We start from the raw sequence: 16,102 nt of genomic DNA, 5'->3' as shown, positions 1-16,102 counted from the left end.
TCCATTTCCCCCGCCATGTCTTTAAAATATGACAGTTTATTTTATCCCAGTATTTTCAATGGAACTTCTGCGCTAGCCTGCTGCTACTGACGGCGCTAGTGGTTACAATGGTCTTTCATCTCGTTTTACGCTTGAACAACTAAATGAATACTTAAGTCTATTTGCCTGAATGTATTGTAATCACATTACAACATCGATGCTGTAAATACAACCTTGTGAAACTGAAAATAGTCACATTAAGCTTTCACCAGAAGGGTAACACTTTATAATAATTTATAACTACACACTGTGAATCATTTATTAAGCATTAGCATCTAGTGAATTCATCATTTGTTAAGCATTAACTCTACATTAATAAACGTTAGTCAGTTTATAACTGCAGATAAAAATGCTCTATTCTTGACTTTGGCCACATTTATAATGTGCTTTATAATGGTACTTCCATAATTTGGTGATTGTTGACTAAATTAAGTATTGCATTATTTACAAACCATTTGTATTTAAGAGTAGTTGGAGGTTTTTAAGATCATTTAGAATGAGTTAGTAAATGATTAATAAACTATTCAAATCAATGTTTATATATCTTATTATTCAGGCATATGTTAAGGGTTACTATGTATGTTAATAAATGCTTTATTAACTCAACTTCATCAAGTTTTGTGACCTAATCTAAAGTGAGGACTATTTATGCTTTATAAATCCTAATTGACAATGCTTTTAAATGACAAGTAAAGACTCACGATCACAATTTTATCTAAAAAGTAATATTACTGTGAAGTTTAAACATTGCTAAATAACAGGAGTCTCAAAATACGACATCAAATTGGATAAAACAACACCTTTTTAATTATTTAACAACATAGTAGGATGCAATGTCTAAACAGTACAGTCATTTTATTGTAGATAAGGTTGCGGTTTATTTGTGTATCTTCAAATGAATAAAAATTAATAAAGTAGTTTATTTTCTTTTTTCCTGTTTAGAATATAACTGAGCCTTTATTTGTCATTTATAAGGGATTTATAAAGCATAAATAGTCCTCACTTTAGATTAGGTCACAAAACTAGATGAAGTTGAGTTAATAAAGCATTTATTAACATGCAAATTAACTATTAGTATATGCCTGAATAATAAGATATAAATGTTAATTTGAATCGTTTATTAATCATTTACTAACTCATTCTGAATGATCTTAAAAAACAATCATGCTTAAATAACTGGTTTGTAAATAATGCAATACTTCATTTAGTACTGAAAAATAAATCATTAACAAATTATGAAAGTAGAATCATTAAGCACATTATAAATGTGGTTGTATTTCAAGAATACAGCATTTGTAGCTGCCGTTATAAACTGCTTACTATCGTTTATTAATGTAGAGTTAATGCTTAACACATAATGAATTCACTATTTGCTAATGCTTAATAAATGCTTCATAGTGTGTAGTTATTATAAAGTTTTACTGAAACATTAAGGACTTAAATATTGTTAGAAAAATATTATACTTGTAAATAAAATGCCATTCATTTGAGGTTTTTTATTTATAGAAATCTGAAAATAATAAAGTGTATACTGAGAAACACAGGACACGTTTTGAGCACCAAATCTGCATATTAAAATGATTTACGGTAAAATCCTGTGACACTAAAGACTGGTTTAATGATGAAAATTCAGCGGTAAAATATTTCATTTTGGAATAAATAACATTTCAAAATGTAAAAAAACCTGAAAGTTCTATTACATTGTTATTTTTCACAACATTACGGTTTTATTATGCATGAATTATTTACGGTTAAAAAAACATATTTCTCCTGATGCAAATTGCAATATAATAGATTTATGTATAAAACAATCCAACCTCTTATCTATTAAAATAAATCATACAAGCTGTTTATTGTGCAAGTAAAAAACATTGAAAAGTATTTTTTTTTTGAATAAAACAACAAAAAAGTGTTTTTTTTTTTAGATCTTTAAGTTTACGTTAATACACATATTAACAAAAAATACTCACTTGTTGAATATTTCTCTTTCGCTCGAGCTCGCTCATCAGCATCAAAATACCACACCGTTATAGCATACCTGCACACAAAAATCACACAACTGGATATAAACGCAAGCAGTGGCAGGTTTCATAAGACATAGGCGAATACGGTAAAAAATAAAATAAAATAATAATAATAATAATCCGATGATAATAATAATAATAATAATAATAATAATAATTGTGTGTTGGTGTTTTCCAGTGATGGGTTGCAGCTGGAAGGGCATCAGCTGCGTAAAACATATGCTGGATAAGTTGGCGGTTCATTCCGCTGTGGCGACCCCAGATTAATAAAGGGACTAAGCTGAAAAGAAAACAAATGAATGAATAATAATAATAATATCATAGTCCCCAGTTGACTACATTAAGAATGACTAACATTTTTCAATCACTAGTTTTCTAAATTTTAATGTTTAAATATGCAATTGAGGCATTTTTCTTGAAATATGCATGAACAAATAAACAAAAACAAAAATCCAAGTTCAAAATGTTTCATTTTTTAATAAACTCAGTGGGGTTTTGGTAATAAAATTCATTCATTTTCTTTTTGGCTCAGTCCCTTAATTAATCTGGGCTCGACACAGAGGAATGAACCGACAATCTTTCCAGCATATGTTTTACGCAGCGGATGCCCTTCCAGCTGCAACCCATTACTGGGAAACATCCATACTCATTCACACACATACACTACAGACAATTTACCTAACCCAATTCATCTATACCACATGTCTTTAGACTTGTGGGGGAAACCAGAGCACCCGGAGGAAATACGCGAACACGGGGACAACATTCAAACTCCACACAGGTATAGCAAACTGACCCAGCTGAGGCTCGAACCAGCGACCTTTCTTGCTGTGAGGCGAACGTGCTACCCACTGTGCCATCGGTAATGAAATTATTGGAAGGCAAAATTATGTACAACAAATCCTTCAGTAAAAACTGACAGGTACATAAACAAGGTTTCTTGCATGTACAGCTGAAGTTAAAATGATTAGCCCTCCAGTGATTTTTCTTTTCTTTTCTTTTTTAAATATTTCCCAAATGACTGTTAACAGAGCAAGGAATTTTTAACAGTATTTCCAATAATGTTTTTTCTTCTGGAGAAAATCTTATTTGCTTTATTTTAGCTAGAATAAAAGCAGTTTTTATTTTTAAAAAACTACTTTAAGGTCAAAATTATTATCCCCTTAAGCAATATTTTTTTTCAATAGCCTACAGATCAAACCATTGTTATACAATAACTTGCCTAATTACCCTAACCTGCCTAGTTAACCTTTAAATTGCACTTTAAGCTGAATACTAGTGCCTTGAAAAACAGCTAGTAAAATATGTACTGCCATCATGGCAAAGAGAAAAGAAGTCAGTTATTAGAAATTAGTTTATTAAAAAATATTCTCTCTGTTAAACAAAAAAGTGGATTAAAAATATAGAGGGGGGCTAATAATTCTGACTTCAACTGTGTGTGTCTCCTTATCACTGACCTTGTGGCATAAGCCGGCTGGACCTCATGAGGGTTCCTTCTGTCTGACCAGAACAGCAAAAGTCTGTCAAACTTGGGCTCAATGTCTGCAAACTGAGCCGTTCCCTCTGGAAAGATCCGCAAAAGGCCACCATGTTCCTACAGAGATAAAGCAGATGCAATATTATTATACACAGTTTGATGTATAGCTACATTTACTGTAACTAAGCCTCTTTTAGTTAGTATAATTCAACTTCTCTTTGTCTGTAAGTGGTCACAATTGTGGTAAATGATTAAATGACTGAGTTTATCTTGATATCGGAGAATGAATGTACAACAACAACAAAAAGATCCGAATACAAAAGTCAAATACATAAAGAAAAGAAAACGTTGTGTGTGTATATATATATATATATATATATATATATATATATATATATATATATATATATATACACACATACATACACATACACACACACACACACACACACACACACACACACACACACACACACACACACACACACACACACACACACACACACACACACACACACACATATACATATATACATATATACATATATATACATATATATATATATATATATATATATATATATATATATATATATATATATATATATATATACATACACACACACACACACACACACACACACACACACACACACACACACACACACACGATATCTATCTATCTATCTATCTATATAAATTGTATATACAGTTGAGGTCAGAATTATTAGCCCCTTGAATTATTAGCCCCCCTGTTTATTTTTTTCCGAAATTTCTGTTTAACAGAGAGAAGATTTTCTCAACACGTTTCTAAACATAATAGTTTGAATAACTCATTTCTAATAACTGATTTATTTTATCTTTGCCATGATGACATTAAATAATATTTTACTAGACGTTTTTCAAGACACTTCTATACAGCTTAAAGTGATATTTAAAGGCTTAACTAGCTTAATTAAATTAACTAGGCAGATTAGGGTAATTAGGCAAGTTATTGTATAACGATGGTTTGTTCTGTAGACAGTCGGAGAAATATTGCTTAAAGGGGCTAATAATTTTGACCATAAAATGGTTTAAAAAAAATTAAAACTGCTTTTATTCTAGCCGAAAAAAAAACAAATAAGACTTTCTCCAGCAGAAAAAATATTATCAGACATACTGTGAAAATGTCCTTGCTCTGTTAAACATCATTTGGTAAATATTTAAAAAAGAAAAAAAATTTAACGGGGGGCTAATAATTCTGACTTCAACTGTATCTGACTCTGTTTTAACTGTTTTTGACATTATTTTGCCCCATATTGTGATTCACTGAAATAAAAAAATAAATAAATTCAATAAAATAAAAACAAGCAAAAACACAAAATAAAGTTAATTAAAATGAAATATACAGATTTATTTAAATTGAAATATGTATAATAACACTAACAATGTATTTCAATATATAAAGGTGTACTCAGTTAATGTGTCTTGATTAAACATACTAATTGCTTTTCATTACAATAAAAAACTAGAAGAGCCAGAACTAATAGAAGAGCAAAAACTGTTTTTAACAATTATTCCATCACCAAAAAAAACTACATAAGAAAAGTAAATAAATAAATAAATGAAATACTTAAATATCGATATCAGCCGGAAAATGCTATTTTTATGTTATATTTTAAGCTGATAACTTACTTAATTGTACAGAACTGCCTGCCTTGTAAGCACGAGAGAATCTTGCGGGAGTACGGTAATATGTGTCAAAGGACTAACAATTGAACATTACTGTAACACTTTATTCGAGAACATTTGAGCTGGTTTCAGTTTTTAGTTCTTTCATTTTCGTTTTCAGTTTATTTAAATATATATTCATTTACCTTGTTAATTAAATCCAGTTTTGTTAATTAACCTATTATTTTTATGCAACAGTCAAGTTGCATGTTAATTTGCTATGTGAAGAAAAGGAAATAGTTTATGTTTGGCTTGCTGATTTATGTGAAATTGTGAATATAGGTCTATTTAATCACCTTGCAGTTTTGAAATGATTGCTTTTTTGTTTTGAGTAGGCTATTCTCAGTATCGGTTCAAACTTACGAATTTTTTTCAATAAAATCAGTTAATATATATAACAGTGAATATCAGTTAATAAAATATGACATTTTTAAATATATTTACCAGCTAACATATAGGTTATCTGCCTCCAAATTTAAATATTTATCGGTTATCGGCCAAAAATCTATATCGGTGAATAACTAATAAATATATTAAAATAGAGCAAACAGTTCGAATGCTAACAATATTTTACAATACATGCAGCTTTTTACAAATAAATTCAATCTTGATAATCAAAACAACAAACACACAAATCCAAACACAAATTGCAGCACAAAGCTAAGAGTTTTATTTACACCCCACAGAATGGATGGGAAAACGTTGGGAGGGAATGTCTTTTTTCCTGCTCCAGGACAACCTGATGCTAATTTTAGCTTAAGAAAAAATATCTGACACACTGACATTCACATAAGCCAAGACAACCGGGAACAAGCAGGTTTGCGTGAGACGGATATTTTCCTCTTAATTCAATGAAGGGTTGAAATGAGTGCGAGAGAGAGAGAGCTGGACTTTATTGCATGTATTACTGGCTTCCTGTGCCACTTGAGAAAAACAGAAAACACCATGGTTATGTGTGTAGTTACATAACAAATCACAACATGAATGAACGAATGAATGAATGAAAACAGCATTGGGATGAAAACACTGCATTCTTATGTTTAGTATCTAGATAAAAGACTTGCCCTTGTGTATTTAATGTACAGTAGACTAAACACTACAGATCGCACTGCATCCTTCTTTCCTCGCACTAATATTAGCACTGTTGGTAAACACAGGGCAAGAAACAAGGCTGTAAAAACACTGTTTCTTTATCGTTAAATCTTTTGCTTTAAAAAACTACTTGCTTAATTCCCCTAACTTGCCTAACAACCTAGTTAAGACTTGAAACTGCACTGTAAGCTGAATACTAGTACCTTGAAAAATATCTATTAAAATATTATGTACTGTTATCATGGCAAAGACAAAAGAATCCGTTATTAGAAATTAGTTATTAAAACTATTATGTTTAGAAATGTGTTGAAAAAAATCTCTCCGTTAAATAGAAATTGCGGGACAAAAAAATACGAGGGCTAATAAATCAGGAAGGCTAATGGTTCGGACTTCAACTGTTTATATACACATACACTCACATTTATTTATGTTGTGTTTATTTTTAAAGTACACTGTCATTGATGGTAATTATTTTTAATATGCTTGAACTAGAAATAGAAAATTGTTTAATTATGAACTCTAGTTTCTCAAGGGTGTAAATATCAAGTAACACAGACCAAACTTACTCATCACAACAGGTAAAGACTAAAAACAGAGTTGAGATTCATGGCAGAAGGTTGTTGTCAGTGTTGAGGAAAGTTACTTTAGAAAGTAATGTATTACAGTATTGAGTTACTGCCCTAAAAAGTAACTAGTTGCATTACTTGGTAACTATTTATGGTTATACGTTATGTTACTTTTGTGTTACTTTTTATTACCAGGCTGAGGCTTGATCTCTTTCAGAACTTTTTTTCTTTCTTTCTTTTTTAATAGAAGAGCTCTGCAATTAACAATACACTATATAACCTGCACCTACATTTACCTTTAAAAAACACAAAATATGGCTAGACATGCAGAAAACACTCACCGGACACTTTATTAGGTACACCTAGTCCAACTTTTTTGTGCAAATTTCTAATCAGCCAATCACATGCTAGCTGTTCAATGCATTTAGGCATGTAGACATGGTCAAGACAATCTGCTGAGGTTCAAACCGAGCTTCAGAATGGGGAAGAAAGATGATTTAAGTGACTTTGAACGTGGCATAGTTGTTAGTGCCAGACAGGTTGGTCTGGGTATTTCAGAACTGATCTACTGGGATTTTCACGCACAACCATCTCTAGGGTTTACAAAGAATGGTCCTAAAGAGAGAAAATATCCAGTGAGCGGCAGTTCTGTGGGCAAAATTTTGTGTCAACAACATGAAAGCATGGGTCCATCTTGCCTTGTATCAACGGTTCAGGCTGTTGCTGGTGGTGTGATGGTGTGGGGAATATTTTCTTGGCACACTTTGGGCCCATTAGTACCAATTGAGCATTGTGTCAACGCCACAGCCTACCTGAGTATTGTTGCTGATCATGTCCATCCCTTTATGACCACAATGCACCAATCATCTGATGGCTACTTCCAGCAGGATAACGCGCCATGTAATAAAGCTTAAATCATCTTAGTTGGTTTCTTGAACATGACAATGAGTTCACTGTAGACAAATGGCCTCCATAGTCACCAGATCTCAATCCAATAGAGCATCTTTGGGATGTGGTGGAACGGGAGATTCGCATCATGGATGTGCAGCCGACAAATCTGCAGCAAATGCGTGATGCTATCTTGTCAATATGGACCAAATCCTGGAATATGAGGAATATTTCCATTACTTCGTTGAATTTATCCCACGAAGGATTAAGGCAGTTCTGAAGGCAAAAGTGGGTCCAACCCGGTATTAGTAATAAAGTGGTCGGTGAGTATATACAGATTATTGAAATTTTAAAGCAGCGTGTTTGCTGCTTTTGTACTATTTGTCTTAAAGGGGACCTATGGTGCAAAATCTACTTTTAAAGCTGTTTGGACAGACAAGTGTGTAGATATGGTGTATAGACTGTCATATTGGGGTGATATAAACACACCCAGTCCTTTTTTTTCAAATTTAACAACATAAAAACAGTGCACCAATTGGAGCGGTTTTCAGACCGACCGCAACTTGACGTAGGACTGCGGTCCCCCCGCCCACCAATATTGATTGACAGGCTGGCGTTAACATGTCTCCGTAGTAACGCATATAATCATATCAACAAGAGAGGACGTGCGCAAAGCAACCGGGAATAAAAGGTCTGTTCAGTTTGCTAGGATCATCAATCATCATCAAATGTGATCATGAGTGAGTTTTACAACATTAAAATGTTTTTAAAACAGTGCACGTGTGTAATGAATTACAGCGATTTAGCTTAGCTTTACTTCATCAGCACAGCCGCATGTCAGAACAATTATAAAGGAAGACGCATCAATCCTGATTTAAGGACGCTAAATCAGGTTTATTTTGTACATTAACATAACAGATATCTATACAGCAGTGAGGATTAACCTGTATCCTGTCACATATGCGTGCAAAGAGTGCGAAGCTAAAAGTGTGCGCTGTCTCTCTCTCTCTCTGTGTGTGTGTGTGTGTGCGTTAACTTTGTAACGATATTGTGTGTGTCTCATGGTTGCAACTCACAAAAAATGCATCAAATAATCATTGGTAAAGTTCTTACTGTAGTATTTCTACAATACGCGACAAACGCGACGTGAGATCTGCTTCCTGAGGCAGCCGAGGGTGGCAATTGAGGCATCTTGCTGACAGGCACGTGGGAACGTGGGCGGGAGGACTAGCCTTAAAGGCCCAGCACAAAAAAACAGCAACCAGATTTTACCGGCTATAATACAGACACTTCAGACAGCTATAACAAATACTCTGATGGTTGTTTTGAGCTGAAACTTTACAGACACATTCTGGGGACACAAAAGACTTATCTTAAATCTGTAAAAAGGGGTAACCTAGGTGCCCTTTAAGTAAAATCATTCTCCATTGAAACAATCCCCTTTTCCTTGATGCGTTCAAAATAATGAACACATTTTCTCACTGACCGCATGATTCATTGAGACTATTTTGATTCAGCAATTTATTTTTTAAAAGCCAATTAATTAAATAAAAAAGTAACTGCAGTTACATTTAAAAAAAATAAAATAGATAAAACTTGAGTTACTTTTTTGAAGTAATGAATTACTTGCTACTTAGAAAAGTACCATTATTACGTTACTTTTGCTACTTGTAATGCGTTACCCGCAACACTGGTTATTGTTATGTAGCTATGAGAAGATATCAGAAACATTGTGAAACTGCCATTAACACAATCAGGAAAATAATAAAAAAAATTCCAGTGTTATCAATCAGTCTGGAAGAGGATGTGAGTTAATCTTGTCCCAACACAACTGTAAGCAGGAGGTTTGACTCAAGTGACCAAAAACTGTCCAAGAACCACAGCTGGAGATTTGCAGTTAGTTCTTGTAGGTCTTGCGAGTCTCAAAAGCTATGCTCTGACATCACCAAATAAAGCAGTGTTTCCCAACCCTGTTCCTGAAGGCACACCAACAGTACACATTTTCAATCTCTCCCTATTCAAATACACCTGAATCAAATCATCAGAACATTAGAAGAGACTTGAAAACCTGAAATGAATGGTTCAGATACGGGAGACATCCAAAAGATGTACTGTTGGTGTGCCTTCAGGACCAGGGTTGGGAAACACCGAAATAAAGGATTCATGACGAAAAAGCCAATATTTTGAGCAAATGATTAAAAGGTTAAACAATAAACACACTGTTTTCTAGACTTCTTCATTTATGTTTTTACCAAGGGTGCCAATAATAAAGGAGGGTGCTGTAAATATCTCCAGCTACTGGCCAACTCTCTCTTTTCCATTGACATCATATAAGATGATGAACATTCTGGATGGTTTCCACGGCCGGTGGGAATGTGCTGGAGGAGAAGCGGCTCTCTGACGCAGATCTGACAGGTGACTGAGGCAGTCAAGGGCTGGAAAGATTTCAGTCTTCTGTTCATGGAAATTCAACAATGTTTCACATAACCGAAAGACTAGAGGAGAATACCACGCGCGATTCGATTTGATTAGGATTTATTAGGGTATATTTAGGTAGGTTTAAGGGAATGAAAATTCTGCCACCCTTCACTTGTTCAAAAACCTATTTGAGTTTCTTTCTTCTGCTGAACACAAAAGAAGATATTTGGAAGAATGGTGGAAGCTGACACCCATTGACTTCCAATGTCATTCTTTTCCTACTGTGAAAGTCAATAGGTGCCAACTACACTGAAAAAAAATGATCCAACGATGATTTACTACATTTTGTTAAGGTAAGTGGTTGTAAAATATTTATTTGGGCTGAATGTAAACAAACAACTTAAGCTGAACATTACTTTTTTTGTGCACCAGCATTCTTCAAAATATCTTCTCGTGTCCTACAGAAGACAGAAACTCATTAAGAATTGACTCCACGTGAGAGAGAATAAATGATGAGTGAACAATCAAACAATGCAAATAGGCATAATTTGTTTTGTGCATTAATCAGGCTGTGAGTGTTCCTGACTGACAGCTCATCTGTCTATCTGGTAGTGTTTTTGCTTGTATTTTTCCTTGTCATATTTTTGCAGAAGAAATAAGGCATTTACTTTTGGGCATCACTATGGCATCACAATAATTTTTGGCAACCTGTTGAGGTGTTGAACATGAAAAATATTATACTCCAACACACCAAAAAGTGCTATTTATTAGGGATGCACTGAAACTGACAATTCTGGATGCACTTGGGTGAAAACTGAAACCGAAAATCCCTTTTTTAATCCTTTCAAAAAATATATTTTTAATTAAATAATATATCTTTTTAAGAATTTATAAATTTAACTCAACTTATATTGTACTGATTAAAAAAAACACAAACCAAACATGCATCCTGTTGCTCTACCACTTTGGTCAACACAGCAACAAACTGGCCTTTGCATAGTGAAATGAAAGAGTTTCATAGTGCAGCGCTTTTCAGGTCCGGTGTGAAAGCTTCTTCATGCCACAGTGACTATAGCTGGAGGAAACCTGAAACCAGCACAGCATAACCTTTTTGGCTCTTATTTTCAGGCATTTTACTCTAATAATCAGTTACGGTCTAAAGGACAGCATAGCATAAGCTTAAAGCAAATATATTTACTCTAGTTTCAGTCACAACCACTAAACAGTGCTATGAGATCCAGTGAGAAGCATTCAAGTTGAGCCGAGAGCTCTTCGAAATCCCAAATGTCTCTGTAATTTAAAACTTTAAGGCCAGATAAAACAGCTCAATATTCTCAAAAGCACTGACACAAGAGAAACACTAATACTAATACACAAATCACCAACATTTTAATGATGGTCATAATATTAATGTTTAATGTTGAAGTGTAATGATACTGAGACATAAATGAGGAATCCATCATATGAGTAATATTCACAAAAAATAAATAAATAAATAAATAAATATATATATAAATATATATATAAATATATATATAAATATATATATATATATATATATATATATATATATATATATATATATATATATATATATATATATATAGTGCTTGCATTAATTTTACGCTGTATGTGTGTGTGTTTGGGTTGGTATCACGGCTGGTTTAGGTCTGTCATGAATAAATAAAATACGCTATGCACCAAAACCATCAGTAGGTGACTTAACGAGTGATTCACTGATTCAATCATTCTTTGAATTCGGTCAAAAAGCAAATTAATTTGAAAAGAAGCAAGACATTGGGTTTATAAATGATTAACTGAATTACTTAATAAATAATTGAACAAATAATGAGTTCATAAACACATTAATTCTGGAACAAAATAATGCAGTGAGGATCTGAGATACTCTAGCTTGGCATGGAATTATTTTTGTTGGCAAAAAATAAAAATATTTTTTTGGATAATGTGCATTTCAAATAAAACTCACTCAATATTAATATTGTTTAAAAAAGCAAAGTTTTTTTGCGTACTTGACTACTGCAGTTTTATGCATTTTATAACTAAATGTATTTAGGCTTTTGTTTTCTGTTGTAACATATGCCAAAGAAACCATATAATTACCATTTACCATAGTAGCGAGGTGTTATGCCTTGTTTAACATGTGGTTATCATTGTCTACAAATGTTTTATTCTATTAAACACCAATGGATAATTTAAATGCAGAAATGATAATGTTACCAAATTATTATTAACAAAAAAGGTTTTACATCAGCATCTCGACTCAAGCTACTGTCAATCTACTGTGCATGAAAATGCATATTAATATTACAAATAATCGATTTTGCCATTATTTACAAAGCCATGCACACACAAGTTTCCTGTTTAGCAGACCTGTAATAACAGCACATAAACAGTCTCTCGTGTGGCCTATTGATATAAAGCAGCGACAGCAAACTCCCTGCACAAGGACAGTTTTGAACTTCCATTGTATTGAACGTAAGCTCAGATGCAAGTTTGAGCCGTCTACATCAGATAAGAACTCTAAACAAACAGACAAGAGCTTAAACTAATCTTGTGCAGCTTTACACGCTACAGAATATATACAAGTTTATGAACTGCAAAAACAACAAACACACACAAAAAAACACCTACCTTGGCATCCCAGTCTTTATTCAGGTAATATATGCATGTGACACATCTCCCATCTCCATTAGGGTTATCCACATGCCTTACATATCCTGTCCCATTGCCAGGGTAACATGCCACCATTGCCTAAAAAAAATAAAACAACAATAATAATTAATTAAAAAAATGGTCAGTTTATTACTGTACCAAAGTAGCCAACCAAATTGCTTTTTTTTTCTTGAGCAAAATGATTACTTCATTATATTTCATTATTGTTTTACTTTATATCATGATATTCCAGAAGACATATGAAGACATCCAATAATACGTCATTCAGTCTAACAATAGTTTATTTACCTAAATATGTTGCTATTTACAACAAGGATCATTTGATGACATGATACGACACAGTTTTTCCTTATTTTAATACAGGTATATTCATTTTAACATAAATATCAGGGCTCAACGGTAAGGATTTTCACTGGCCCCACAAAAAAAAAAAAAGTTAATAGCTATTTCTTAGTCACATATTTTAAATAAAGTGTCAAAGCCAAACAAAATAGTATATATACACTTTAAATACAACTGACAATTAAAAAATATATAATTGTGATGTAAATAAATTTTATAAGCCAAATGGGCACTTTAATTTTGACAATACAATCAGAGAAGTAAGACTTTCTCATAGCCTCATTTCAGTTGTCAAGTTTTGTAAAAATCTATCTATTGAATTAATCAATCTATTAAAAAAAGCGTTGGCTAGAGTTCTGCATTACTGGCTTACATTATAGAGAGAAATTACAGATGAAGCAAGACTGCAGTCAGATCATGAAGCAGATCAATGTGGATCTTTCTTTCAAGGTGTCAGTGCAGAAATGAATGAAACTAGGCCTAATACAAAATATTATAAGAAAAAATTATCAGATGGTAATTTCAATCAATTTTCCTAACGGATAAACAGCTCTCGGTAATATTTCAGCCTGCTTTCACTTTCATATTCGACATGAAAAGCACATTTACTGGTAGGAATGACATCCCGCCCTACTCATAATTCTCTCTTCATATAGCCGTATATGTAGCTATTATCACAACTATAATACACTGTGATAAAGCCTGTTTTTTTTTTAGTTCATTGTATCATTTTTGCTTTATAACTACAATCGATCCACAGCAGGTTCATTTCAATCGAGCCGAGACCACATCACTCAGGTGATCTAGGACCGATTCATTTGGAATGGATCCGATCCCAATCAGGACAGTAACAATCCTGTCTACTGTCCCAAATGCGTCTCACACGCTGGACCCAGGCCATTGGGCAGTCCTCATTGTCGAGCCCTGAATATATAAATATACAGGTATGCTGAATGACAATTGACCATTATTTCAGTCAAACTTTGATATCTATTTTAATCCAAAAAAAAAATTTATAATAGAAATAATAATAATAATAATAATAATAATAATAATAATAAACAAATGTTTTTTTAAAATAGGGAAATTTTACTTGCATTTAATAACCTTTGTATGTAAAACAATCACTTTGTAAATTTTTTTGTGTAATACATTTCATGTAAAACACAATGGAAGACCAAAAATACAATGAAATACATATACTTTTATCATGAACCTTACAATGAGGGCCGAATAAATACAAAGATAACATTACAAATAGTTTGAAATAAAAACAAATAATTGAGAACATTTCAGAATAATGAGAATTATTAAGATAAAACTCAACTAAAATTAAATTATCCAAATACAATAAATATAAATCAATCAAAATAAATCAAAACAATATCAGCTTTAAAAGCAATTGTACAGGTCTCAAAATGATCAATAAAAAAATATTATTCATATGATTTCAGTGTTTCTCTATATACACATATAATGCAGTTCAGACAACTGAATTCCACTGTAGATACAGTACGATACCGAATCTCACAACTACATGAATCAAAGTGATAAAAAACTAAGGTGATAACTCTGATATTCTCAGGCTTGTGATGATCATATCTTTTAATCTTGTTGAATCTGGGTTATGAGGCTGAGGGAACAATGAAGCCATTGCTGAAGCCTTTCCTTTGCAGAGGTTTTTCCTTTCCTGCTCTTCCTCGGCCCCTTTTATTTTGGTCTCCGGGTTTACATGGAAAGTGTTAATTAATCACAGAGGAAGAAAAGAAAAAAAATTGCAGTGTAATTGTATTTGTGCACATCCGTTAGGAGTGTTACAAAAGGGAGAACAAGTCAAAAGCCCATAAAAATAGACAGTCGGCCGCATATGACCTGCGCATGACTTTGTCAAACTACATTTCTGGAGAAAACATCTACTTCCTTATAATTAGATGCTCAGAAATAACTTGAAAGGTTGGAGAATATTCATTCAAGTATAAAAACATGTCAAATGTTAAACAAGGCCGTGACTAATTTCAGCATTCAGCTTAAAACATTAACTCATGCATCCATTTCAACAAGTTACACACAGGTCAATAGAAGACAAAAATATCAATGTCAAAAAAACATTTAAAAATATCATATTTTTTAACTGACATGGATATCTTTATCGGCCTCTTATTAACATTTAATCTGAAGAATTTTAATCCTTTAAGTTATAGCTTGTTTACTGTACACTCTTGTTGTTGTTTTTGTTGTTCAGTGCTCAAAAGCAGAAAACAAGAAAAAAGGAGTATTTTCTCCACAGTTCAAGCCTGAAAAATATGGCAAAACAACAAAATTTAGATTTTAAAAGACAGGTGAACATTTTAAACCATGTTAACAAAGAATGTATAATATATTTTTACTTAAATAGCACTGGTATGAAATATTGTCCTGAAGGTCCTGCATGTAAATATTCCTTACATGGCGAAGAACAGTTTTATGAGAAAAAAAAAAACAAAAAACAAACAAACAAAAAAAAAAAAGAGGGTGAATATAGTTATAGCTAGGCATGGGACGATAACAGTTTTCAAGGTATACCGCGGTTTGGAAAAAAGGTTTTAAAACCAATTTTTACATTTTATATTATACCGTTCCTAAGGTATATATAAGATTTTTTTTATTTACATTTTACATGTTTACAACAGTATCTCCAGCAGAAAAGATATCCAAAGATGCTGTTTTAAATTGTAAAGAAATCTGTGTTTTTGAAACTAATGAAGACAGCAGACATTTTACCCAGACATTTACAAAGAGTATATTTTAGAGCAGTAGTCACAATATCGTAAAACCGTAATATTTTTATCCAAGGTAATCCATTAGAATCTTAT

The 16,102-nt window shown here is 32.6% G+C and overlaps 1 protein-coding gene across 2 annotated transcripts in view; it reads right to left on the bottom strand.

Annotated features, from left to right (window-relative positions):
- The window catches only part of egln1b (egl-9 family hypoxia-inducible factor 1b), a 42,047-nt gene that overhangs the window by 2,326 nt on the left and 23,619 nt on the right, over nucleotides 1-16,102 (bottom strand). For both annotated transcript variants that reach the window (XM_056468173.1, XM_056468171.1), the window contains exons 2-4: nucleotides 12,867-12,986; nucleotides 3,521-3,657; nucleotides 2,010-2,077 (exon numbers count right to left, since the gene is read on the bottom strand). In XM_056468173.1, coding sequence (XP_056324148.1) covers nucleotides 2,010-2,077; nucleotides 3,521-3,657; nucleotides 12,867-12,986 — 325 coding nt within the window. The remainder of the gene's footprint in view (nucleotides 1-2,009; nucleotides 2,078-3,520; nucleotides 3,658-12,866; nucleotides 12,987-16,102) is intronic.

Source organism: Danio aesculapii, chromosome 11, assembly GCF_903798145.1.
Source record: "Danio aesculapii chromosome 11, fDanAes4.1, whole genome shotgun sequence".
Taxonomy (NCBI): Eukaryota; Metazoa; Chordata; class Actinopteri; order Cypriniformes; family Danionidae; genus Danio; species Danio aesculapii.
Note: the sequence above shows the minus strand (reverse complement) of the source record. Positions and strands in the feature narration are given on the sequence as shown.